The following is a 27,571-nucleotide window of genomic DNA, read 5'->3' on the forward strand; positions in this document are numbered from 1 at the left end:
AACTTGAATTCCAATGCCCACAACGGAGAAAGAGAAAATCAACTGTTTTAAACCGTGAGACAACAGAGGGGTAGAAAGAATTCTAACCTAGGATATAAGAGCTGCCAAACTTCTTGGGAGTGACATTAAAACCACTAGACCACCACATTCAATAATCCCATCCCAACAAATTGTGGGTCACCATGTTGAAAATAAGAACAATAATAAGGGTGCTAATACTAATCATAATAATATCATAATAATAATAATAATAATAATAATAAAAAGCCCTATAACCATATGGTTTTTCTCTTTTTCAGAAAAGAAAGAACAGAGCACTTCCTATCATTGTATGTATTACGGATCATTACTTACTTGGGCATCTTCAGTCATGCAGAGCATAGGCAAAGTAGCTTCCTTCCATGGCTCATCAATGGGAAGGTAACTTACAAAAGCTCAATAATTGACTTTTCACAGGAAGAAAAAGAAAAGAAAAGAAAGGTAGAGGCACCGGCACATTCGGGAACTCCTGTTTAAGAGTAATTATCAAGCTTGATAAATCTTTTGTTTTCAAGAAACGTATTTCCCTTGCAATTTAAACAATTATTGACATTCTTTACAAACATGATATTGATATCCCAACTGAATGATGCTGCTGCCTTCCGAGTGTAAATCTAATATCCCATCTGTGGACTTCCTTGAGCTGAGTCCTCCATGCTGCCACAAAACTGAATTCTACCGTAGTCTATATGCCAACTGCAATGACTAATTTCTCCATATTTTGCTGCCCGTTCTTCCCTACCTGGCCACAGATAGACAGTTTAATTCGCACAGCAAATAACAGAAAGCCCATGCAATGCACAGATCGACAACCACAGGATATAAAGGCATTCAAGAAGGTTATTCAAAACTTAAAACTAAAAGAAATAGGAAAAATGAACAAGGCCCTCCAGGACATAAGTCTTCCAATGGTGGGTGACACATTTTGACCCAGAGTTCAGAACCAAGACTGAATACAAACAAATTACTTAGAGAATATTAAGTATAAAATAAAACAAAGACTGAGGTAGAAGGGTAGAGCAACATTTCCATCAAATGCCTATGGAAGCCTAGAGAATGGTCTAGATTGGCCACTTGACAAATTTTATATTTAAGTATCATAAAACCCCCTCAAATAGATTGGCAAGCTTTTACTACCACTCAATCTCATCCCAACTAAAAGAGGTCGCAACATGGATCCTTTCCTGACAATCAATTGTATACGATACGAGATCATACTGGATGCAAGGCCTAAATCATGCATGCTTTTACTACCTAATCTAATTGAGGCTTTAAACCGAAGACGTCAGTGAAGGACAGTTTGGGTGTTCCATCTTTGAGAAAGTTCAAACCCCCTCCCCTTCCCTCATCCATGGATACCATACTGATGGGTCTATCCACTGAGCTTGCTGACTTGCTCCCAGACTCAAAATTTGAAACTGTTTGGAGTCAAACACTTAACAGTAAAAAAATTTACAAATGTAACACCAATATGAAAATTGATAGGTGCCAAAGTAATACCAATAATAAAGCAATATATATTCAAGGTACAGGGAGGAAAGCCAACTGAGGCTGGAATAAGACCAATTGGAATCAATGGAAAACAAATCCAGTTCATAAAACCTTTGTATAGAGACAGCCAGAGGGAGATACAGAAAACTAGACTAAACAAAGGGTGAAGCATGGGAGGCATTAGGTATTTTTCAAGAAAAGTTAACACTCAGCATGCAGGGAGGAAGATATTAAACAGACTACGGTGATTTACTAGACATAATAGAGAAGCTAGATATGCTGAAGTTACAAATGGAATTATGATACTTCAGAAACAATTTGGTTGTCAAAAAAAGAGCCCTTGACTATCCACTGTCACTGAAATTTCTAAAATAAATCCAGATGTTAATAAAAACAAAGACAAAAATAATATTTCTTTCTTTTCTTTTGGAAAAGCTAGGGTGAACTTGACACATAAAAGAGCATGTAAAGGCAAAGCAACCAAGTACCAGTTCTGAATTGAACATAAGTCAACCATGTCATACCAGCATACATCAGCAGTTGGGTCTCAAACCCCCAACACAGAGCTACCTTGGGGTCTGAGCAAGAACTTACCAGGTGTTCAAATGCAGAAGAGGATCAACTACACAGTGGAGGAGTCATCAGAAGGCATGGCAGGTGAAGCACCCAGTGAAGGAACCCAAATGCCTGGTCCTACGAAAAGACGGAGCCCTACTGGAAGTCTGAGATAACTGGTGGCCCTGGCTTGCAGACACTGAGTTCCTCATTTCTTGTGCCTTCCTCTGAGCTGATTTCAGCTTGTTCATGATCCTATCCATGGAAGATGATCTCTTCTTCTCCAGTTTCATCTGAACAAAACTTTCTAATCAGTGACATGAAAAAAATTACAAAAACATAAAGTACCAGTATTTCCCTATACTTTTGTGGTATTGTGGAAGGGGGCTCCACTATACAAAGAAAAGTGCTCTTAAACACACACAAACACAGAAGACATTGCAGGAACAAATCTTCTTGATGATAGAGAGTTTCTTTTTTCCTTTTTAGCCCTTCCCTTCTAATTTTCTAGTGAACCCTCATAGGGAATTGGCATGAGCAACAAACCTTATGTATGGCAACTTTGTAAGTGGTCCAATTTTCTCTATATTTGTTAGTTTGTCATCTTCCTGCAGCAAGTTTCAGCCAAACCACAGGAAGAGATCCTCTAAAGGCATTAACCCAAGAAAATGTCCAGAACGCATTCTGATTTGGTTGCAGTTAACATAAAAATGAGATTAGAAGTATATATATATATATATATATATATATAGAAGTGAACAATTTTTAAGGACAACAGATGGGAGCACATATCAAAAGTCTCCATGATTTCTAAATCCACAAGAGGTTTTCAGCCTAAAATCGCATAGCCAAAGGAGGCATATTTTTCTTGTGATGTTTTATAACTTATAGGTGACAAATGTATATATTTCACAGAAACACCCACTTTGAAGCTCTGAAGTGGATCCGGAATCCAAACAAGAGGTTATTTTATTTTATTTTATTTTTTATTTCTTTGGGTCAACCATGAGATGGATAGCCTTAGATCGGACAGATAAGTTCAAATGTCAGGAACTACAGGTGGAGTTTCTCTTAAGTTTGGGTAACCCGGGTCATAGTTGTCAAAGTAATGCCTAGGCACCGCCTTGGTGTCCAGGTGCTTAGGTGTTGCCTAGGTGAGCCTTTTCACCACAGTTTTTTACCCTCTCCATCTGCCTTGAATCAATCATACACCTTGATAACTAAGTCATAGCTGTAATCTTAACACTCTTTTTAATAAAGCTAGGGCATGATTTTTCTCCACCTCAGCATTGTTTAAGCTTTTTTTTATTTTTTAAATTTATTGGGAACCGAGCAAATAGAGATGCTTATTTCACTTCCAAACCCTCATATTTAGCTATAGTCAACGTCAAAAAGAGAAATGAGTATGAAAAGTTACAAAAGAGAACCTCTAGTTTCCGGATTGCTGCTTCAGTCTTTGCTTTCTGCAAATTCTCCCATGCAGTGATCCTGGCTTCCTCCCTTTTAACCCTGGAAGAAAGATGGCATATTTCATTTCAACCACAGTAATTACCAAAAGGAAGGTCCATTGTGTGGTTGTGTCCAACATTGCCATTGCTATGTTAGACCAAAAATAGGTACATAATCAGACAGAAGAACAGAGGATGCATACTTTGACATGCACTTCGGTGTATCTGACACCTCCCAAGCAGAAACTTGTGCTTCTGCTGCTTCCTTTCTCCAGTCCTCAGCATCTAGTGTCCCCTTAGCAGGCAATCGGGTAGTATGTTTCCTGGACCATCTGGCCACAGTGACCCGCTCATCTATCTGCACATCCCTAATTTCTGATTTAGTAGAATGGTAGCTCTGCAGCTTCACATCGGGAAGGAATGATGGAGGGGGAGAGGGGGAGAATGAAGGCCTCCCTTTTGGAGATGAGTGTGTACTACCCTCAGGGCTCATCTGTGTTGCCATGTCCCTTCTTGAAACAGCACGGGAAACCATGGTCCCTGCATCCTTGGTGCCATCTGGTCTTGTATCTGCACAATCAACCAAAGGCTTATAGGTCAGGTTGAGCAATACATTTGTTGGCATCTCAATTCTCAGAAATGTTGAAAGCATCACGGACTACTAGAACACACAATACAGAAAGGAATAAATAACCACTACCCACAGTCAGTCAGTAGCATATTCAAGGTATGATATTACAAACCATGCGTGTATGCTCTTAGAACAACAAACTGTCTTACAACCAAGCAGCACAAGGAAAAGACACACAGCCTGCAATGAAATGGACCTCAATGTCAACTGCAAAAAACCAGAAAAGGGTGTGGACTAGCGAAGGACAAGAATTTCATCCAATGACCATATTCCCTCCTTGAAGGTAAATTGAGACAGCAGTCCACAGGGGAAATCCAATGAGGTTGAACAATTATCAGGATTCAGAGGGACCTTGAATCAAGTAAAATCAATTGAGCTCACATGGTCACATTGTAAACAAGGTGGAAAGTGAATCTGATTGCCAGAGCCAGTACACAAGTCCAATACCCAAGAGGTGGTACCTGGGTGTCCTTTAACCATTCCCTCCTCGTCTTGTACTGCCTCCAACCAAGTGCAAGAAAAAGATAAAAGTCTTGCAGTATGTCAGGTAGAACTGGTTAGTTCTGGTGATAAATAGGAAGCTTATGACTGGCTAGTGAATGTCCATCACGGGTTTGCTTTTGGCTAAATATGCGTCTCTATGTCTATTGCTCGGCAAATACGAGACCAGCTCCCCAGAACCCAGAATAACAGCGCTGTAAGGAACATTTTGTGTCTTTGACAAAGAAGTAGCCGTTGTAGTCACAATAAATCAATAAACTTCGGACACCAAAGTCGTAACGGAAATCAATGGTTAGAGGAAATCATGTACCTTGTGTCCCCGCCAACGAGGACTGGCTCAGCATATCTGAGCAACCATGCACGCTAGCCGACCGCGTTATACAAGCAGGAATATGTCCACCATCATCAACACAACGACCAGTAAAACCGTCCGTAACTAGTACTCCAGCGGAAAAAGGAGAACCTGCCATGAAATTACCAGCATTGCTACCTTCAAACATCGGCATGGCTGGTGAATAAGTCGAATAATAGGCAATACCCACGGGCCCAAGCGGTCCACTCTTCGACTTTGGACGTCTCTGTGGATGTGGCAACGAAGATCTGATCACTCCATCTCCCGAAACCGGACTGCAAATCCACTTCTCTGCATCTTCCCACTTGGAGGGCAGAGTCCTTCCACTGTTGAGAGGCAACAGGGCAGCACTAGCATACCTCCGGCTGCCATTTACTGGCAATGGAACCCGTTCTGAGCTCCATCCTTTCTGCATCATTACAGTCCCGTGTCGGTAATTTGGCGTTCCAGGGCTAGGGAATGCACCGGATCTGCGAGAAGACACAGTGCTCTTCTTCATAACCTCCAATCGTGGCGAAGAGCTGGTGACATTGCTCGCTCGATTGTTTAGATCAAAGGAAGCAGGTCTACGCCTTCCTGAACTACTCAGGGTTGTGGCAGCATCAGAGTTAATCCGCCTGTTGTGACACTCTGTGAGGAGTTGATTTAGAGTTGGGGCGGTTGGACGATGGAAGCTGATTAGCTGAAATTAGTGTATGGTTTACCTTTGAGAGCTTGGGAAAAGGACTCTTGAGGTGGATCTAGGATTCGATTATCGTCTTCTGCCTTCGTTTCTTCTTCCTCCGCTTCTGTACATAATTGAAGGCGACACAGATAAAGACATTAACATCCGAAATTGAAATTTTTGTTATTCATAAGAAGTCCAATCTATCATTATCTGTATCTTGAATTATTTTTTCTCCCTCACTTTTTTCTTTTGTTTGAATCCATTCTACTGTGTGCTGTACCTTTCGGCTTTTCTCCTTTTGTGTCAGTGACACTGTTCTTATTCACTGTACCTACTCTGTTGGGATCTAGATCTGGACCACTCGAACACCGACAGTGATCACGCTCGCTTCCTGCAAAATGCTGAAAACATCCAACTACTTAAACTTTCTGAAAGTCGACAAATTTCAAATCTTAATACCGCCATTTCCAGTTGTATTTGCCAACAATGTTCCACAGGAACACAGAGCAGCTCCCTATCCGCTAATTTTAGGCAGAGAGGATAATTAGTAAATCAAAAAGACTAAATCGTAGAATACAAAGATAAAAACCTTATCAATATCAAGGTTCCTTTTTCTGCTCAAAAGTTTTTTCGTTCAAGTAAGAAAACAAGCTAAACAAACTTCCATTTGAAGGAAGAAGTGGAGTTTGCATGCAAATGCAGCTCGAACTTGTCTGAGTATCACAAATCCAATGTTCAAGTTCACTCACATTGTCATACCAGAAATGGGAGGAAAACAAAAAGGTTTACCCTAGAGATCTCAGAAACTAAAGCTTCGTGATCGTGAACATCAGATGCAAATGAGCAACGATCAACACTTCCAGAAGTAGAAGAGAAGAGACTGAAGTTGGAATCCTGTGTGTAGATTACAGAATCAGGACTGTCATCACAAGCTCTGGAACCCGATCTCGATCGTTTCTTCTCTTGAAACCCTAATCCCGTCATTGTCGACAGCTTCTCATCACACAGAACTAAGAAGAGAGAGAGAGAGTGAGAGAGAAGAGAAGTCTGAGTGTGTGAGATTCCTCTCCAAGGAAAGAAATTTATCGGCAATGGTAATGGCGGGTGTTTGGCGCGTGCTTAAAGATTTCTAGTTACCGCCATTTGCGTTGACTGAAATACCCACGCTCATGATGAATTAAGACCAATCGCTTTCCTTGGCTTTTTGGCTTTTCGCTTGTTGATTAGTCTATGTGCTTCGCTTTACACTAGATTTGCATATATACCTATAAATGGCTGGTTGAAATTTGCATTCAATTCGCCCAAGGATGTTGGAATTTATAATTATTTCTTTTATCGAAAATACTTGTACATGTCCCATAAGTAATTGGATTAGAATTTAAATAATTGCTTATCGGTATCCAAAACATAAATTTATCTGGTTAGAGTTATGGTATATTATGTCGTCAAAATATCGCAATATTTCGACAAGAAATCGGCATATCACTCAAGGACAACATGAAACCAAAAATCGAAGCGACATCAACCAAAAGTAGCTGAAAAATCATTGAATTGGTAAAAATAAAAGCTTTTGCTGTGGCCAGTATGAGTTCTACCTCTGCAGATATTATTGGATGCGTGAAGAGAACCATGGTTCGAAGCTTTTCCTTCCTCACAAGTCACAACCCTCACTGCAATTCTACTAAACAGAAAATGGAGTCCTTTGAAGCTCGATCTGATCTCTGCAATATCTTTTAAAATTGTTTTTTTATGTTGATTGCATCTTAGATCTGATATCTACAAAATATCTCTGCAAAACAAAAAATGAGGAGATGATTTTATGGAGGTTCCACCGCCAGAAATGTTGGCAAAGTGTCGTCTTGTCAATGGTGTCGCCAACCTCCGACACAATTTTTTGTCGACATTTCGAACATTGGTTAGAGTAAAGTATTAAATATTTAAAATAGATTTTTTTTTGATAAAATAAAATATTATATTATTGGAATTAAGGAAAACAGCTGCAAGTACTAACTATTGTTCTATTACAATCATCCTGAGAAGTGGCTGCCTTAGTGGCATACCCCTCAAAAAAGTTCTGGAGCACTGGGTTTTGGAAAGTTTTATATTCGATAAGTTTTGTTGATCTTGCTAATTCCATTAGCATAGATAATCCCTGAAGAGACCATTTTTGTCTTGATGGCCATGGTAGGATATCTGCAATCTGTTGGCTATTTGTCCATATTTCATGTATCTTTAGCCCTTCTTCCTCCGCTTTGCAATCCCCAGTTGTAGATTCCGCAATATGGCCTCTAATGTCTCAAATTTATTTTCTCTTCCAAAATTGATAGATCTCAGATGTCCATCTGTATATGCTCCAGTGCTCCATCCGTAGCTCATAGGTGCTGGTTAAATACCCTTGCACACATAAAAATATTTTTTCTTAGGTTGAGATATTACTGTGCACAAATTCATACTTATATTGGTATGATTTGCATTATTAATTTGTGTTGGTGGGACGTTGTTATCTTCTCCTTTTTGAAGTTTTAAATCTTTTAACCATTTCTAAGTATTCCGTAACACCGTTACAGGGTTGGGAATTCTTTGGTTAAACACATTTCCATTCATTTCTTTCCATATGAAATAGCAAGATATTATTTAAAATAGATTGATAATAGGATTCGGAAACGAGTAGTCAGCATGGCAAAAAATCTAAAAAAATAAATCATAAATTAAAAAAAATAAAATAAAATCACAATCAGCATTCAATAATCGGATAGTGTATAACACATAATTATTATATAATAAAGTTCTAGATTCAAGTTTGGATATTTTTGTAAATTTTTCCCTGATATTTAATTGGATTCTAATAACAATTTTGTTTATCGGACTCAAATTGGGATATTGGTGTATCCGAGTAGAAACCGATCAATTTTAAGACACGAAAGGGCATTTTCGTCTTATAGAAAAGCATTCAGCTCTTTCCATCTGACGGCTGTAGATTCTCCAAAAGGTTGACTATTTGATCTTATACTTCAGAATCTGTTTTTTATTATTATTTATTTATAATAAAACAGCACCGTAGTTTATAGTTGGGCGGGGGAAATAGTTAATTGGAGAGAACGACTGGGAACCAAATAAATAAATGAGTGGGGTCCTTCATTATCACATGATCACATCAGGTAGGGTTGGCTTGTTCTTCGGTGAAAAGGACAATAAGATTCTAATCTGACGACTTTAAATGCAGAAATGCACGTGGTCACGGGAAACAGGGAGATAAATACGGCAGAGATTGAGATTGACCTGAAAATCAATAAATCCAGCCAGCTGTCTAATCACTATCACGCCACCTGTAGTTATGTTGAATTCATTATGCCTTGATACGGTGCAACGCGGTGCATAGAAAATTGCAAGTCCATCCTTTATTACGGATGAAACATCTGACGTTATATATCATTTTATGAGGTACATAACATAACACCCTAGAAGCGAACCACATATAATTAACCAAATGAAATTAATAATGACAAATAACTCATCATTCTTCCAACTGAATACCAATTTTCAGTTCATAAACATGATAAGGCTCCTTCTTGTGTGAATTTTTTGATGATATTGTTTTGGTAGATTAGACATAAATAGCGGTTAACATTAAGTAAGAATCACAGAGGTCACCTTTGGAATCAAAAGGCTTTAAACAAAATAGAATGAAGATGAAATATCTAATTTGATTAATGTATTTCTTTAAAGCTTAAAGGAAAATTATATAGGACCATCATCCAACCAAGTATATTGTATGTACATAGTGTTAGGTTATTAAGAAATATCATAGAAATTAACTTAGTGTAACATAAATGAAGATACTAGTATAGATGAGTGACAAGATTAGAAAGAGATAAAGTAAAAAATGATCATAATAAAATTAGACTAGAAATAGCTCCAATAAATGATAACTACCAAAAAGTTGATTGAGGTGACACCACCACGTTTACAGACGACTTTAAATGCCCCCACGAGGAGACGATTTAAACCAAATCTAAGGAACTAAAAGAACTAAGAGTAGCCCTAAAGTAATTCTATAGGAAATGATTAGGCCTTATATCTATGACAAAAGATGCACAAGTCAACCCCCTTACATTGAGAAAAAAAAACAGTGTTTGTTGTTGATGTACACATAATGTCTCAAAACTGCTATTTCAACCCTAAGTCTTTAACCATTACATACAAATGGTCCAGTCCAAGATTGACCAAGAATATCCCAACCATAGAACATTTGTAGGTCAATAAGTAGGGACACCAACCAGTTTTTATGGGTTGTCCACTCTGTTGCTATTGGCTGTTACCAACCCCCTTCCCCTTCCCCTCCCCTCCCCACCCCACCAAAGAACTGAAAACACCATCAGTGAACTGTTGTTGTCATCAGAAATAAATGAAACCCAACCATCTGTTTTTCTTATAAACTCCATCAAGGGTAAAAGGAGGGGAAAAAAGGGGTTTGGTTGATGGATTCAGAAATCATTGAATTCATAAGGTGTGGTTGTTGGGGAAGAGTCAGTATAGACAATGCTGGTCCCCCCCCCCCCCCCCCCCCAATCCACTGCACAGAGCTGAATGCCAACTGCAAAGTTTTAACATTCAACATTTAAGATCATCTTTCTAAACCTTTCCATCAATTTCAGCTTCACATTATATCTCTGGTAGACCGTTGAGACACAGAGGCAGGACAATCAACATTCACTGAGTAATAAATTTCTTTCTAGGAAAAAGAAATATATATGGTTATTTTATGAGGATATTCCTGATCCTGTTTCCTCTTTAGAATCACTTGATTTCACAGTTGTTTTTTGGCCCTTCTTTTAGTCAGTAAAAAGCACAAAATAAATAAAACTCACCTCCTGCAGCAAGATCCCCAAGTTCACTGAATATTTTCCTGAAACCTTTAGTTCTTCCCAAATCCCAATTACAGCCAGAATACGAGACCGTTTCCGACCGAGGAATCAGCAGGTATTCAACTTCATACACTCGAACCTTGGGACGAGTTCTTGAAGATAGTTAACTGTGACATGTTCCTATCACTTGGTTGCACATTTGTTGGTTTACTCCCAGAGCTGGCAGGATTTGGCACTGGAGAAAGCCGAAGCTTTGCAGATAGAAGCAATGTACACAAGATACTCACGAGACAGGCTAACATTCAGTGTGGTTACCCAACAAAATATAAATATCTATCTACATGGCTAAAATGAGTAATACACAACAGACAGAAAACACATCAGATAACTTTGGGTTTCTGTTACCATTTACAAGGACATTGAGCTGAAGATGACATTTCCTCAAAGAACTAATCTTCCGTCTGTTGGATAATGTCACCTGTGATTGAGTCATTGACTTCAACTTAACATTTCAAGAAGTTTTTCACAACCTGAACCAACACAAACTCTGAGCTACTCCAAACCCATGGCTTTCCAGCTTCAGCTCTTGGGGAGGAAATCAGACTCGATCAGACGTTTCACTGAAGTAGGCCGTAACGGCCTTCAACTTACCATTTAAGAAGTTCTTCTCAACCTGAAACATAAAACCCATGTCATTTTTAACAGAATAAATAAACATCACAAAAAAACTACTGAACTTCCCAGATTTGATACAGAACAGATTTCAAGGTGACCATGATTACAAGAACAGATCAGAGCAATGAGGCACTTATTTTAATTGTCCTACAGGCTTCCAGTAAAATGTGTAACTAAGAAAGTCCCTAGATCCATAGTGCATTGTTCGAAGTATTGATATCATGCATCGTGTTGGTGGGTGATCTTAAGATATGACTCATTATCATATCAGCCACTACAGAAACGCATGGAAATGGCCAAGACACAATAGAAACACACTTTTGAATAAAAAAAATGATATAAATAAGTAATAGTGCAGTTAACCCAGTTATCAGGACCATCTATTGGTTGAACATTTAACCTAGATAATAGGATCCAGGGAATCTCATCCTGATGCATTACCATGACATTTTAATAACAATAATAATTTAATAGTTTCCACCAATGTACGAAGTCAGGCCCCAATGTTGCAATTTCACGAATATCTTCGGTTATGCAAGAAGTTGAAACAGAAATCCATGCAATAATAAAAGTGTAAGGTTTTGGTATGGCAAAGTTTGGCGATACACGTGGTTCTAGGATCATTTCATCAAACGATAGAATGAAATTTTGACTTGTTCTATTGTTTTCACTGGTTTCAACTCTTAATGTCTGCGGAATCATTCTTTTCAGAAAAAGAAAGACTAGGCAAATCACTCCCAGACGAGCATAGTCCAAGGACCCACTGAGATCTTGGTTCTCAGTTATTTGGTGGACTGAGACAAAACCAATAAAAAATTTTTTCATTTCGACTGATCTCATACAAAATCTTGTTTCATCCAACCGTACAAAAGGGACAGATCTTGACAGAGACCAATGAGATCTCAACAGAATTCGGGTCTCGGTGGTTGAAATACATATAGAAGGGGCACATGTTGACTAAGACCCATGAGATATCAACAGAACCCTTTGGTCCTGGTAGTCTCAGTAGTTTGGGCTCCACTGGGGACTCTAGAACTACCATTCTAGCTTGATTTACAGATAATATTAGAAGACGGGTAAAGGCATTGCTACTCACTTAGTGCAACACCTACAGCAGCAACAAGTTACATTCAAGCATTGTGTGGAAGCATGCAAGAAATTCATGACATGGGAAACCTACTTCGTCTATGCACAAAGTAACATGATTTGAAAGGTAGCCTGATGTAGTCGGCATTTTACTTTCGTGTTACTTGGCCACTGTGGAATAATGTTAAAATACAGTCAAAACTTCAGCGTTTGGTGTGTAACTGACTCAAGTGTCACAATGAGATTGTGTCTATATTAAGGTTGATGAATTTTAGTGGTTATTGAACTTGTTTACGTCAACTGTATAATTAGATTCCTTTCTATTACAAAATTATTAGTGGATTATGGAATTTTAGACTTCTAGTATGTCATAGCATTACAATGAACCTATGGTCTGAATTCAAACTCAAATTTGGAATCAGTTTTTTAAGATCTGCTAATGCCATTGTATACCAAGTTTCAGATCCAAACTGGATCAAAAACTGCCAAGATGGCCAAATGAGTTGGCAAACAAAATGTTACCCCAACTTGACAAGACTTTCTGCTGAGTGAAAATTTTCTTTAGTTGACTAACCATTAACTAAGTTAAATTTTTCTCTAGTTAACTAAGCATTAACCAAATTGAGTTCAGGTAACTCTGAATATTGTCCTTTAGCTAGAGAGAATAATATCAAACTGATAAAAATACCTCTAATGCCCATGGAGGATTGACAGAGAGAGACAACTCTGCCAATTGATTAAGGTCCACGTTTCTAGGCAGGAACATTACAATTTTGGAGGCAATCTTCCTTGCAGTACTAAAGAGAAGGTACCTGGATCACAAACATGTCAGAGTAGCAAACTCAAAGATAAGTACAACAACCAAAACCAAACAAATGATATACAAGGACCATACCCATCACACAGCTCAAGCATAGTGTTGATGTCAAAAGTTTGTACTTTAGCATAATCAGGCCCTCCCCAAGGAGGTGACAAAAAGACTATGTCTGCCTGCAAAAAAAGGGAAACCTCATATGCTCAAAACCTAGGTAGATAGATATACTTCTTAAATAATAGATCAGGCACCAAACAAACATTACACAACCCTGGAACATAATTCCCTGAAATAAATTATCATATCAGAAAAGAAGGGGGGGGGGACAGAGAGATGTCCTTAAATGCTGATCCATTTTCTTAATTATCATTATTGTCCAAAAATCTTGAAGAGTATGGTGGATTGTATAGTTAAAATCATCGTATCTTTAGAATGAAGAAATATATTAGGCAGATACGGCAGCAAGCTGGCGGAAGAAGAACTTAGAGTTCTTCTGTACCTGCCCAAATATGAAAGAAATAATGAATATATTACAAATACTTTAAACCTTGGTTGCAGTACATTAATCTTTTGACTAGAGGCAGTATTGCACACATGTCAGTCTCTGCACAATGTCATCTTAGTTGTACCTTTTATCTAATACCACATCCAACTGTTTTGAACCAACCAACAGCACTCCTTGGTATTAGAAAACATAAGATACCTCATCCTTTATGCATAATCAATTAAACGCACTTATCTCATCATACTTTGTTCTCCTTTTTATATATGATATATGTTATTTACTGCTTATTCATATTGTATGGTTCAAAAGTGTATTTTCCATGTATCCTTAACACTGCCACACATTTTTTTGACCATTTTACATGCATATCTTCAGAAACATCTTGTGTCTTGATATGATATGACTTCTATCTTAAGATCACCCTTTTGATACAACATGCGATATTGAAACTTATGAACCTTGGTTTTTACTTTTACCAAATGATGTAAGCCTCACAGGGGTGAGGGCCAATCCCAAGATCAAACTAGAACAGCTGCAAATTAGGGTTTACCAAACCCCACACTAGGGTTTCAAGGCCATTTAGGGGGTTTAGGGCTTGTAGGGGAATGTAGGCCAGCTGCGGTTAGGGTTTACGGTCCTAGGGTAGACAAATATAAACCTTATCTTTGTGACTTTCAGATTCAGATTCAACTTCCAGGGTTTTGGGGTTCTAAAAATTTTGGGTTTGTAGGGGGTAATTAGGGTTGGAACCTGGGATTGACAGCTGAGGATGGTAAGGGGATGATGTGTCTTAAAGGGGAGAGATTTCTGTGATGGGGATTGGGAATCATGGAAATTAGGGTTGTTGGAAAATGCAATTATGAGGTTATCCAAAGTATACCCAAAGTTTCTTCATGACGCATCTCATTATGGAAGCTCCTTCACAGTCATCAGTCATCTCATCATCCAAACACCATCACATATTTGAACTTACTATCCCCGAGAATCTCAATGGTACATCTTCAAAGGTTGTTAAGGTTTCTAATTACAATAGTTCCTCACTTGACACAGATGAAAAAAAAATCTTCAACATCTACAAGAGTAAAGAGAAAGACCTATTACTTCAAAAACCTTTACTTCTTACCAAAGCAAAATGCTATCCTGTTTCTTAAATGAACCAAGAAAAAATTCAGTTTACTACAAAAAAATGCTACTATTTAACGCCCAAAAACACATAGAAGTGTACAATATCATAATACTCCAGTGGCCCTCTTAAGATTGATAAAATTGAAAACTAATAATAGTAAAATTAAGAGAGAGAAAAAAGGTAAAAGGTATAAGATGGATTCTACCTTCAACATAGGGGCCAAGTGGAAATAATCCCCCTGTATAAAATCTATTCTGTCATTTACTCCATAAATAGCTGCATTACATTGTGCATATTCAATCTTTTGGGGATCAATATCAATTGCTATGACATGGTTGCTCCTGAAATAGCAAAAAGTAAAAATTAAGCATCAAAAGATGAAAAACAGGTAGTCCCTTAAAAATACTGCTCTGCTAAAGGAATATAAATGAGCACTAGCTGTCTCAGCAAAGTGAGAACGAAGGATGATGTGATCAATTCAGACTTTCACACAACACACCCTCTTGTTTATTGCTTTTGGTTGGGGTCTACATACTGCAGGAATGGAACTGTTAAGGTATTCTAGGAATGCTCAGATCAGTGTATGTGGCATGTCTTGTATTTACGAGTCTTATTCAAAGCAATACAAAAAGGGGGAAGGGCAATTGTAGTCCTAGAAAGGTCCAACTTCTCTTCCTTCTGCATCTAATCTTCTGCTCCGCAAACATGACTGCTATGACCAATGTTCCCAAAATCCCGTTTTATTCCACACAGGTTTCAGACATTGTTGTCAAGGCATAGGCATCTAAGCAGTTTTGAGGGAGCTGGGTGACCAACATCTTATATTAACTGCAAATGGTGCGCCTCTTGGGTGGTTTTTACCCTGCACTGATGGGAGTCTGTGGTTTCTTTAACTATTGTTGCTTTTTCTTCTTCTTCTTCTTCTTCTTTTTATTATTATTTTTTTGTGGGGGGGGGGGGTTGGAAAGGAGCAGCCTATTCAAACATTCTTATTTGATAGTCTTAGGTGTCACAATATGCACGGGATCATCAACTCTTTAATTAAAAAAGAGTGACACAAAATGTGAGAAGAGGTGTTGGAAAAGAAGAAACTAAAGAAGAGGGAGCCAAGAAGTGATGGTGGAACCCAGTCTTCTTCTTGAAGGGTCAGTCGACTGCAACAGTGGGTGTTTTTTATTGCCCCTTTTTTACCCCATCGTCTTCTTTCTCTTTCACTGCAGTTGCAATGTCGACAGTCCCACGTGAGAGCACTCCCCCCAAGAAAGAGAAAGGGGGGGGGACCCAACCTGAAATTCTTCCTCTTCTCCCCATGAATCCCATCGTCATTTTTACCCCCTTCTTCATCTGCTCCTCTTCTTCCCAGTTCCTATTTTCTACCTCTAAGTTATCTTATTACTACAGTCATATAGTTGTATACTTGTATCACATTTCTAATCTGCCTAGAGCCTTATACAGTTGTCTGGAGCTAGTCTGCTACTGTTAATCTTTCTTGTCAGTCTATTATTTTATTGTTATGAATTATGGCTTATAACTTACGTTTCTCATTCTTCTGATTTCCTTGGCTATCCTTTGTCCTCTTACATTCACTTCCATTTCCCATTTCTGACTTATTATTCTATTCATCATTCCTTTTACCTTCAACTCCCTTTGCTTGAATCCCAATTTTCCATACTTTGTCTAGAAATGATCCACATAGCCAACCCCATCTAGTAGGGATGAGGTTGGTTTTTTCACACCAGGGCACCGTTTGTTTGCTGAATCTGAAGTGAGGTGGGAAAAAGTTTGAAAAAGTAATCCATGAATGTGGCTTGTTTGGTTCACTGGGGTGAGAAAGTTGGTAGACAAGCTGCCTTAAATTAAGGAAGCTTGCCTATTGACGTGGCATGCTAACTTTTCCACTCATCCCTTTTCAAAACCCTCACTAAATAAATAGGATTTTGTGGAAAAGTGTGGAAAACAACAAAGTGGGACCCACATTTCAAACTTTTCCACAAAATTCTTTCTTGTCCTTTCTTGTTATTACATATGGGTCCCCCATGTCTATTTTTTCCACCCGTTTTTTCCTACCCCACCTTTGCAAACAAACGGTGCCTAGGTGTTTCTAATTGAGAACTCGTTGAGATCTTGGTGCCATCTCATTTTTTGTTTCTCTTTTTCCCAAACTCTAAGATGAGATCATACGTGAGTTAGGAGGATTCCAGTAAGTTTGTTGAAATCTCAGTTTGATTAATTTGCTTGTCAATCATCCAGTGGACTTATTTCATGGGCTTTGCTGATGCACCTAGTGAAACTCAAAATGTTACACATGTTATTTCAATTGATTGATATCAATAATTAAGAAACTTGGACAGGATAATGTGGTACAAGTAGTTACCAACATGCAAGTAATTATACTTCAGCTGCAAGAAAGTTGATGTTGAGGGAAAAATAAAAAAATAAAAAAGGAGTAAGCTACACTAGCATGTAAGAGGAATTGGGCAATTTGAAAACTTATGAAGGTACAATAGCAAAGGTCAAAAAGAAAGTTTTATTTACAAGTACTCTAAATCTATTGATCCTTTAATGGAAGATGATAAAATCCTTATAATATCTTGGAAAATTAATACAAAGTTGCAAGAATTAACAAGATAGACTCTGGTTTCTATGGTGCCAGTCACCCCCACACCTCACAGCGGTGTTCCTCAGCCTACGGCTGCCTAAGAAAGCTCTCATAAAATATTTGATACCCTCCCAACTCACTTGTCCCTCTATCTATAACTCTCTCTCTCCTCCACCTGGCCTCATCCTAGGGTCCTAACACTACCGGCCCCTCGAAAATCACCTTGTCCTCAAGGTGATGGAAATTTTGAAGAAGTTTAGCTCTCACATGCTTGCCACATAACTATTGCAGTCCCTCACAAGCAATATATCAGACACCAAAGACGCATATTCACATGCTTGCCATTTATTTCTTTTTTTTTTTTCGATTTCCCATCGCTATCCGGAGCAATAAGAATATTACCACGATCAGCCAAAAGACTTCACTGATTGATCCCCTGACGAGCATTCTCTAGCAACAGTATGGCACTTACACAACTCTGATATCCTATTCCTGAGCAAATCATCTGAGGAAATGCTCTGCTCTTGTAACTCAGAAATTTTCTTCTTTAAATGATTTTCAATCGGCAGTCCCATGCAGAGTTTGTTTTGAAGATGGGTGTACTGAATTTCGTAACATCTCCAGCACCTCTTCCAAAAATAGGTCGCACCCCTGCAAACTCGCCGGAAGCAAGCGCTACGTCTCCGCCTTGGGGGTGTTGCAAGTCCGAATCTCCATCACTGCTGCCCCATTCTCGCGATGTCTCTTTCCATCTCAGTTTCGAGAGGTTGAAGATAATGGCAAGTCCCCTTCTTGGCTCGGTCGGACCGCTGGTTCATTGGTTCGAACTGAGTCTTGGGTTGAGCCTTAATTGGGCCCAAATTAATAATCAGAAGAAGTGGGCTTTGGGTCATAAAAGTGGAATGGGCCCAAGAAAATTCATTTGAATGGGTTAAGAAGAGCTTGGGGTTAATGAAATAGGTTGGGCCCAAGGAGGTTTCTTTGGGAACCAAGCGGCCCAATCTTTAAATTTGGTTCGTTTGGGCCCTATGTGGGAGGATAAGTGTACCTGAGTTGGGCCCAATTTAGAAGTACCTGGACTCTTAATGAGTGAACCGAACCCGTAAACCGGTTTGAGTTGGTTCAAACCAACCCTAAAAATCCTCAACCAACGTCGTCTTCTCTCTCTCCTACGAATAGAAATTCTTGCCGCCTGCAACTTGCCGCCGACTGAACCTGGCCTTCTTCTATGCTTCTTCACTTCACCGCATCTCGAAGTTACCGCAGAATATTGTTCCTCCACTCTGGTCCGGTGGGTATCCTCAACTCAGTCCTATCTTCGTCTTTCTGCTCCTCGTTTGGTGAGGCGTGACTTTCATAGCAAGTAGTACTTCATCCTCCGTTTGATACTTCTTTCCAACCTTCTCTACAGCCCGATTTGGCGATTCATTCACATTGATACTATACTCTGATCCATCCTGGTTGGTGTCTATCTCTAGATTTGATCTCGGTTGTCTCCCGTCGCTAAACTCATATCTCAGGGCTTCTTTGAATCCCGTCCAAGTAAATGCCATCCAATTTTTGCAATAAATCCAGTCGAGTGCCTCTCCTTCCAGATGTTGGATCGCCACCCCCAACCACTGCTCTTCCTTGATCTGGTTCTCCCAGCAGAAGAGAATAACCTCTAAAATCCATCTTTGAACTCCTCCTTCACCAGAAAACAAAGGCAGTTCACTCACCTCCCTGGATCGTGAATGCTTTGATGCCAGTTGATAAAATCCTTATAATATCTTGGAAAATTAATACAAAGTTGCAAGAATTAAGAAGATAGACTCTGGTTTCTATGGTGCCAGTCACCCCCACACCTCACAGCGGTGTCCCTTAGCCTACGGCTGCCTAAGAAAGCTCTCATAAAATATTCGATACCCTCCCCACTCACTTGTCCCTCTATTTATAACCCTTAAATAACCCTAATTTTCTCTCTCTCTCCTCCACCTGGCCTCATCCTAAGGTCCTAACAAAAGAAAACAAATGGGATGGACATGGTAAGTGCTAGAATTGAGGATTAAAAGATTTGCTACCGTATTCTTGAACTTACGAAGTTTGTTCAACCACCAAGATGCCTTAAGGCAATTATTTGATTTGATGGTTGTAAGAATTCCAAGTTGTCTAAGAATCTAAGATAGAGCAAGCAATAAAGTACTCCATATATACCTACTGCTACATTCTCTACATTCTAGACTAGTTCACTAAATTGCCTTAAGAGTGTCCGAACCAAGTATAGCTAACATGAGGTTATTAGATAACATAGTTGTAGGGGCGTCACCAAGAAACCACTTTGGCAATTTGGAGGATTTATCACTTATGGCCTTGAGGGCAACCACCTTATTATAGGGTGCCTTGCAGCTTTTTGGTACTGAACTAGGTTCTCACTTCTAGCACTTATTTATTCCAAATATCAGTTAAGTAAACTATTTCGATCATTTATTTAAGATATTATTCATATTCATAATAAAATCATAAACAAGCAAATACAACCCCCCCCCCCCCCCCCAAAAAAAAAAAAAGGGGGGAAAATAGAGAGGAAGAAGTTGAATTCAATAGAATAGGAACAGCCAGTGAAGGGCCATCAGGTCTAACTCAGTATTTTTCCTTTTAAATTTTATTGAGATTTACTATTGAGTTTGTTACTTTTTAGCATTTTGTAATTTTAACATCTATTTCTTGACTTAAGTATATAAGTAATGGCAACTCTGTAATTTCTGAAGAAACCCTGCACCTAATATTGGAAGTAAGAAATGAGAAGTTCAAACTAGAAAGATCGATAGAACTTAGAACTGGAAGACTTTTTGTTGGTTGAGTCCTACTAGAAGTCCAACTCTATTAGAGTTTTTGTTCATGTAATTTTCTATTTTCTTGTTACCCAAGTAAGGGTATTTATGTAATAGTAGTTTTTTCCACTTTATTATAAATAGAGGACTTGAGATCAAATTGATAATTCAAGCCATTCTACAAACATTGTGTTTCTCAACACTTTTCAAAGAATTAGAATCAAGATCAACAATAAAATAAAAAAATTCATAGTATGAGGGGTTTCACTTAAATAAGACAAAATTTGGCTTTAAGAAGAGGTCACAAAACACACCAGTAGACCCAATCATCTAAATATTTTAGAGTTCGGATTATATCTGAGGATCCTATAAACTCAGGTAAGGACACATTCAAACTCTCGTCTCAATCATAGCATAAAGCCTCTGAAATCTAGGCTTAACAGTGCTTCAAATTTCAAAACATGCAACTGGTCAGGAAATTTACAGCAAGGGTTTGAAAAGAGATGAAAATCTAGAATCTAGGTTCAACTTGGACCGGATAACTCAAGCACAAAATTTCAGACCAAACTGTGAAGACTCCATTGAGTTTATAAAAAGAAAAATTCCCCCAATCTGAACTATTGAAGAAAGCAAGGAGAAGAAAGTGTGTGTGTGTGTGTGTGTGTGTTTTTTGGGGGGGGGGGGGGAGGGGAAGGTTTAACAGAAGGAATTAACCTAGAATGAAGAAATAAGGAAGACTGGAAGAAGGGGAGAATAGAAACAGCATGCATGGCTGCAGCAATTACAAAGCAGACACTCGTTCTCAATATTCCAATTTCTATGTCTGCTTGGTGCAATGCATACTAATATAAAGAAAGAAGGAAAAAAAGTTTCCTAATCAAACTCTCAAGCTGAAATCGGGACCATAATAACTAGGAAACCAAACAATTGACCAATCCCTCGTGTATATCTCACTTTCCCAACAAAAGAATATGAAAAATTTACAAGCAATGCCGATTCCTAAAACCCAGAGATTCCATCTGCCCATCTTCTTAGTAAAATTAAATGCAATAATAATAAAATGACAAGCAGAAGAAATTGTGCACCTTTTTGCAAATTGGATGGCGTTCCCACCAACTCCTGTAAAACAATCAATGATGACTCCATTACCACAACGTGATGCATGATGCTGTGCTATAGTCTCTGGAGTGACAGAAAACCAGCCTTCTTTGTCCATCTTTATACCCTCATCAAATCGGGAGAAGAGGAAATATCTCTGATACCAGTATTTAAGAATATCATTAGGCTGTTCTACCGACATTCCATGGAAACGAAGCTCTGCAAAAAGGAGGAAATTTATGATAAGAGAAAGTTATCCTTCAGACAATTCATTTTAACCAGTAGTTTCATTAGACATGGATAACCTCTATAAACCCTTCCATCAAATTCTAAATAAAGCTTCTTGGTTTTACATCACAACACCAATACCTAGGGTGAAAATAATCTCATAATATACCAAGGATCTACAGGACTAGCAAATAGATTATCAATTATTTCCAGTAGGATTCCACTCTTGATAAGAGAACCGAAATGACCATAATTGAAAAATATGTGTTTTTTGAAAGGCCAAATGATATCCAAACAATGTGAATCTAAGACATGACAATCCAGGCTGGACAATAAGTTCAGAAAATGGGGGCAAAAAAAGTAACTAGTTTATCAGTTTACATTGAACCTGAATCGACTACCCACACAAGTAAGCTAATCTGTCGAGCTTTGGGTAAATTCTACAAAAATGTGAACCAAAATTTCACAAGAAAATCCAACTGCCATCCAGGTCAGATGAAACTTTGGATTACCAGCTTTCTCATAATAAAGGATTTAAACCTAATAAAGAAGTAATGAGTCCAGATAGATGCAAAGCCAAAGACTTAACTGACAACAAATTCAAGAGACAGTTCAACAGAAGCAGCATATGCAGCTTAATATGTCATGATCGTGCCTTAATCCTTTCAACTTCTTATTGTATAAGTAAGAGCAGTTATATTACGCATGCTGTATCCCTAAAGCTCTAACTAGTATTCAATCATGTTAACATGTAGTCATACATAAAACAATATATATTAACAAGTATGAACAGAAAAAGATAAACACATCAGAAGTGCAATAAATTTTTTTGGGTCAAAATGACGAAAGAAACTAAGATTTTGTTATCAAAATGACAACATCATGCCATTCACCTTGATAGTCATCAGATAAAACATTTCTTTGTGACTGTGACTTTCTCACTCTTTTCTTCTTTTTTGTGGCAACAGGTTCAGGGAAGCTATCCATCTCCTCAGTTGTAGAAATCATGAGTGACGATTGCCCTTGGGAAACATTTCTAGTTACACTAGTGATCAAACTGCAACAGGAAGTCAAATCCACAGAATCCAATTATGGTAAATAAATTCAACTAGAAAGACTAAGGTTTGAGGGTTTAAGGAGTTAGTAATCATATCTCCTAAAGTTTTACCCGTTATCATCAAAGCTATGGCTGGTCATACTGTCTGATAGCTTATCTGCATCCTCAGTAGATGTAACCATTACAGATTCGCTTAAACTCTCACTTCTTGAAACTTCTTCAGAACATAATTGGTTTTGTTGATTACCCAAACTGCAAAACAAAAAAAAATTAGGGAAATCAATGCAACTTACAAGACCATGACACAAACAGTTGTCAAAGGAAGTTTATGCACAGCAATTCTCAAATTTTGAACCCATAAAATATATTTGAAAACCAGACCTGTCGATGTGATCCAGAGAACATGAAGTCGGACAAAAGGAAACTTTTTCATCATCCAATTCATCTATTTTTCCACAACTGCAGCTGGTGGATGAGTCCATGCCATGCACAAAACCACATTTACCAAGATCAATCTCAGAGGAGATTTCATGGTGAAGATTACCTGATAACTTATCTTTATCCATGGTTTCCTCAAAACAAACAGTTTTATCCTGTAAACTACATGGATCAAATGCTTGTGTGCCATTGCTTGAGAGTGAAGAACTACCTTCCCTTTCAGTGGCATCAGCAACTACTTCACCCGACAAAGATGTCATGTCAGAAAAAGCCAAGTGTTCCATCCCTAGAGGTGGGTACCAGGTTGACTCTCGTGTTTTGATATTATAGAAGTAGTTTCGCATATAGAAAGTATCCCAGCATGTCATCCATTCTGTTGGATCACCATGGGATTTGCAGTTGTCGGTGTCAATGTGATCAATCCTGTTAGAAGCCTGAGGTGACAAAACTGAGTCGAGGGCCCATTTCTTGTCAGTTATGATGTCAACATGAAGCTTTCCGCCTTCCTTATCATAGTATGCCATAAATGAACCCTCTAATTTTTCACATTCTACTGGTCCTTTATTCAGTTCCTCATTATTAATTCCACAGCTGGCATCCTGTAAAGTATCTTCCAGAGAAGCTTTAGCATCTAAATTATCTGGGGTAACTGCCACTTCAGTACCACAATTAGACATGATACTGCCAGGTAAAGTTTCATATTCCATTCCAGAACTTGATAATTCACCAGGTGTATCCTGGCCTGTTTCTCTCTGAACAACTTCACTGACACTTGATGAAGTCAACATTGTCAAACCTCCATCACCAGAGGAACAAAATTGTTCTCTACTGCTCACTGCAACATCACAGTAAGACATTTCACTTTTGCTCACTGTTGGTGTGTCACATAAATAATTGCTTGTGTTGTCACAGGAAATTACCGAGGATACAACCGCCATCTCACTAGCATTGGAAACTTGAAACTGTACATCCTCATTTGCTTTACAAACAGAACGATCTTCAACATTAGGTTTACCCTTTGCTTTCCGCTTGGTCATCCCGGTCTTTTTCTGCAATGCAATGTCAAACATAGAAAAACAGAAAATGTATTGCATAAAGAACATCATTAACAATATCCAAATATAAAGCAAAACACACATACACTAGCCATCTTGTTTGTACTGAAGGAAACAGGAAGCCCCAGTGCACTCATCTGTATTGCAAGTTCTGCATCATCAGTGGATGGAATGTAATCTGAGCAGTGAAAACATCAAATTAACAAGGTTACCAACTCAATTAAAATTTAACATATCATAATTAATCCATAAATGAGCATTTGTAGAAAATATTGACAACAATGATCCTGTAAGTTAATTGCATCCAGTATTGATACCTAATAAATAAAAATTTTAATTTATGGGTTTAGGATACTTACCATGGGTTTCACTGTCGACGTTCATAGGGGAAGGATCACGCGGTTGAGAACACTGCACCCAACAAACAAGAGTTTAAAAGAGGTTCTTATATATGATATTTAGAAGGGATTGCGAGTACAAAAGGGGTGAACTTACGGATGGTCCTTCGCTGCTGCCATGACGAACAAGTAAAGAAGAAAGCTCTAGCGTGTCCATCTGAGCATCATCACTGTTACCCAAAGATTCTAGCAGCGTTAACAAAAATTCATGGAACATGATGAAGTACCAAATAATAGCAGCAGAACAAAATGACACTAGTAGGGAAGCGAAGAGAATGGAGAGATTAGAAAGGTCGTCACCATAGAAAGACTTCGGTGAGCTTGAAGAGTGAACCCAGGGCTCTGATGGCGGGAGTTTCGATCTCGCGGTCGTCTTCGTCGACTTCCACGGGTACTGATGGAACAGCTTCCATTGAGAATTTTCGATTTTAGCTTTGAAGTTTCGCAATAGAGAGGGAACGAGGTACTAGGGAAATTTATGAAGGGAGCAAAGCTCAGAACTAAAGCCCCACCTTTCTGAACCGGGAATCAGGAATCGGCTGGTCCGGTCCATGAGTCTGGATCACCTCCCTGTCACGTGAGAACAATGTCCCCTCTGTCCCTACCACAGTAGTAGTAAGTCCACCTATAAATATTGAAAAAAAAAAAATCAGAAATAAAAATCTAAGCATGTAAGTTCACATTCTACTGTGTGATTCAGAAACGTAAAAAAAGGATAATGTTATCCCTTAATGGGAAGTTGATCTAGACTCGGTCGATCATCAACCCAATCACAAGAATTGGTTTTTTTGTCAACATCAAATCAATCACAAGGACTAGGGGACCCATAGTCCCAGGGGATGGGAAGGGGTGGTCGGGTGGGCGAGGGAAAAGTGTGGAGAGAAGATGTTTGAAAACCTAAGACTTCCTTAGTTATTTTGCTTTTACATAAGTTGCCACTATTGTGCCCAGAGCACGTCCACCCTATTAGGTTTTCTATCATTGTGTGACTTGGAGAAAGAAACAAGAGTGAAGACTTAAACGGTGAATCTGAATTGACGAAGAAAAGAGACACAAACATCTCGACAACTCAAAAATTCAAACTGAACAACAAAATCACAATTTTTTTCCCTTCAATCTTTTTTTTTTTTTTTGGGGGGGTAAAGTATGAATTTATTTAAAATTACGAGTTTGTATACACCTAAATTATCAAACAAAAGACACCAACTTAAAAACTCAGAGGCTGAGAATCACTCTAGAAAATAGATTGAGTTCTTGTTGCTTCATTAGCCAATCAATTAACCGCCCAATTCCCTTCTTGCAAAGTATGTGATATAGAATAAATAATATGGCTCGAACCAGTTTGGATAAACCCAGGTCGGACCAGGTCAGATAAATCTAGGTCGAACCAGTTCGGATACACCCAGGTCGAACAGACCAAGTCAAGGTCGGTTATACAAGCGTAAAGACAGATAACAAAGTGAATCCTAGTAGATTGATAACTGAAGACAAAGTATTCAACTGAGACTCAATAACTCATATTTGAGTAGGACTCAATCACTAAAGTTCGTATTGCAGTCCAAGTAATGTTTTAGTTCGAGACGAACTCATACGTAGAAAACCTATAAAAAGGTAAGGGAGCACAAGAGAAAGGGAGGCTGTCAAATTCAGGTAACACTAGGTTGGTAAGGGAGCACAAGAGAAAGGGAGGCTGTCAAATTCAGGTAACACTACGTTGAAATTCTCTTTTTGAGTAATCTAATCATAACGTACATGGCACATTCTCTCCTCTTTTATTAAAATAGTCATTATTTTTTTATCGAACTTGGGGAGTTATTACCAAATCGAGACCGAACGAATTAACCGAAATTCTGTGGGAACTCACTCAGTTTTCTGAAATCCGATCACATCACTGAGTGCCTTGGTTTTGCATGATTATTTTGCCTAACGATGTCACAAACTCATAGTAACGTGAGTGATTGAAATTCAATTATACATTCTCTATTTTTTATCTTTTTGCGAAGCATGTTACAATAAAGCAATGAGTGGGATTGCACCCAGATGGAGAACGGGATGAGTAGAGTTTGATCTTCAATTTCAAAGCTTTTCCGCCTGTGCTACTCTCTCTCTCTTTCTCTCCATTGCTCGCTGGCTCGCTTGCTGTGATTGAAAAGCTTCAAAACTCAGAAAACGACGGACACGAAGAAAGTTATTCGTCTCGTCCGGTGAAACCAGGAACTATCCGCTTTGTTTCTTCCGTTTCAGTAGAATAAGCTTAGTCTCTCCGGTTTATTTGTTTGTTGATGTTCATCTAAGTTGTTTCAAAGTTTTGGATTCACTCGGATAGAAGGCTAATTCAGCTTCGTTGCTATAATTCTACTATAAGATGGTTTCCTTTGGGAAGAAGCTGAAAGAAGCTCATATTCAAGAATGGCAAAGATACTATATCAACTACAAATTAATGAAGAAGATATTCAATGCTCTAAAGATATTCTCTCTCTTCTCCAAAAACTTATCTTCTTCTGGATCCGAAGACAATGATGTCGTGTTGATCGGTGGAAGACCTAGTGACTATGTTGATGCCATTAAAGCTGCTTAGTTAAATCTCAAGATTATATGTGTCGAGAAACGTGGGACTCTTGGTGATAATTACTTCAAACGTCTCGTTGCATCCCATCCAAATCAGATGCCCTCAGCCCAAAGAAGGATGTTCCTACAAATGAACCAGCACCCACTTCAGAGCTCGCGTCGATTTCTGCTCCTTCAGAAAAGCAACTGAAGATAACGACAGAGGTACTAGCACCACCTCCTCAGTGCAATATAATTAAAGTGCACAGAGAAAAGCCTGTTCTGCACTATATTTCACTACATTCAAGACACTGAAATTCGTGCTCGCATTTCAGCATCGCCTTCAAATTTCACCACCACGTGTTCGATGAAAAGCCACCAAAGGCTTGAACGGTTCTGGTGGCAAAGAATTTGGCGGAATTCCTCGGAATGCTTCTCCTTAACCTTCTATCAATTGTGTTCTTTGCTCGAACTTTCGAGCTCTCAGAGAGCAGCCCTCAACGAACTCTCCCTGTGATTTGTCTCAAACATGCATTTTCTATCAAAAGAGATGTGGACATCTGGAGAAGTAAAGCAGGAAAATTAA

General features: G+C 38.6%; 2 protein-coding genes across 2 annotated transcripts; both read right to left on the reverse strand.

Annotated features, from left to right (window-relative positions):
• Window positions 1-305: 305 nt before the first annotated feature.
• LOC149016358 (Remorin family protein) lies at window positions 306-6,889 on the reverse strand. The gene is made up of 8 exons (XM_089157502.1): window positions 6,474-6,889; window positions 5,965-6,085; window positions 5,722-5,805; window positions 4,976-5,647; window positions 3,737-4,103; window positions 3,513-3,594; window positions 2,125-2,378; window positions 306-781 (listed from the first exon to the last, which is right to left on the reverse strand). Exons 1-7 carry the CDS (start codon window positions 6,666-6,668, stop codon window positions 2,172-2,174), a joined length of 1,728 nt encoding a protein of 575 aa, XP_089013628.1. The 5' UTR covers window positions 6,669-6,889; the 3' UTR covers window positions 306-781; window positions 2,125-2,171.
• A 3,377-nt stretch (window positions 6,890-10,266) lies between these two features.
• On the reverse strand, window positions 10,267-24,915 carry LOC149016359 (uncharacterized). Its single transcript, XM_089157503.1, has 12 exons — window positions 24,739-24,915; window positions 24,536-24,608; window positions 24,400-24,451; window positions 24,127-24,218; window positions 22,929-24,034; window positions 22,659-22,799; window positions 22,384-22,547; window positions 21,250-21,481; window positions 14,961-15,096; window positions 13,206-13,300; window positions 12,999-13,122; window positions 10,267-11,222 (listed from the first exon to the last, which is right to left on the reverse strand). Exons 1-12 carry the CDS (start codon window positions 24,849-24,851, stop codon window positions 11,148-11,150), a joined length of 2,403 nt encoding a protein of 800 aa, XP_089013629.1. The 5' UTR covers window positions 24,852-24,915; the 3' UTR covers window positions 10,267-11,147.
• Window positions 24,916-27,571: the final 2,656 nt, after the last annotated feature.

The sequence above is a fragment of the Hakea prostrata genome, chromosome 5, assembly GCF_041222555.1.
Source record: "Hakea prostrata isolate BN-2017 chromosome 5, UWA_Hpros_2, whole genome shotgun sequence".
NCBI classification, from domain to species: domain Eukaryota; kingdom Viridiplantae; phylum Streptophyta; class Magnoliopsida; order Proteales; family Proteaceae; genus Hakea; species Hakea prostrata.

Bases quoted from the DNA above. Each gene is read 5' to 3' on its own strand.
- LOC149016359 (XM_089157503.1), bottom strand. From the start codon at position 24,851: ATGGAAGCTGTTCCATCAGTACCCGTGGAAGTCGACGAAGACGACCGC. The intron at 24,452-24,535 runs GTAAGTTCACCC...TGTTGGGTGCAG, and splicing joins GCAGCAGCGAAGGACCATCC to TGTTCTCAACCGCGTGATCC. The intron at 22,548-22,658 runs GTAAAACTTTAG...TTCCTGTTGCAG, and splicing joins CATAGCTTTGATGATAACGG to TTTGATCACTAGTGTAACTA.
- LOC149016358 (XM_089157502.1), bottom strand. From the start codon at position 6,668: ATGACGGGATTAGGGTTTCAAGAGAAGAAACGATCGAGATCGGGTTCC. The intron at 3,595-3,736 runs GTATGCATCCTC...TCTTTCTTCCAG, and splicing joins ACACCGAAGTGCATGTCAAA to GGTTAAAAGGGAGGAAGCCA. The intron at 2,379-3,512 runs GTTCTCTTTTGT...AGTTTTGTTCAG, and splicing joins CAGCAATCCGGAAACTAGAG to ATGAAACTGGAGAAGAAGAG.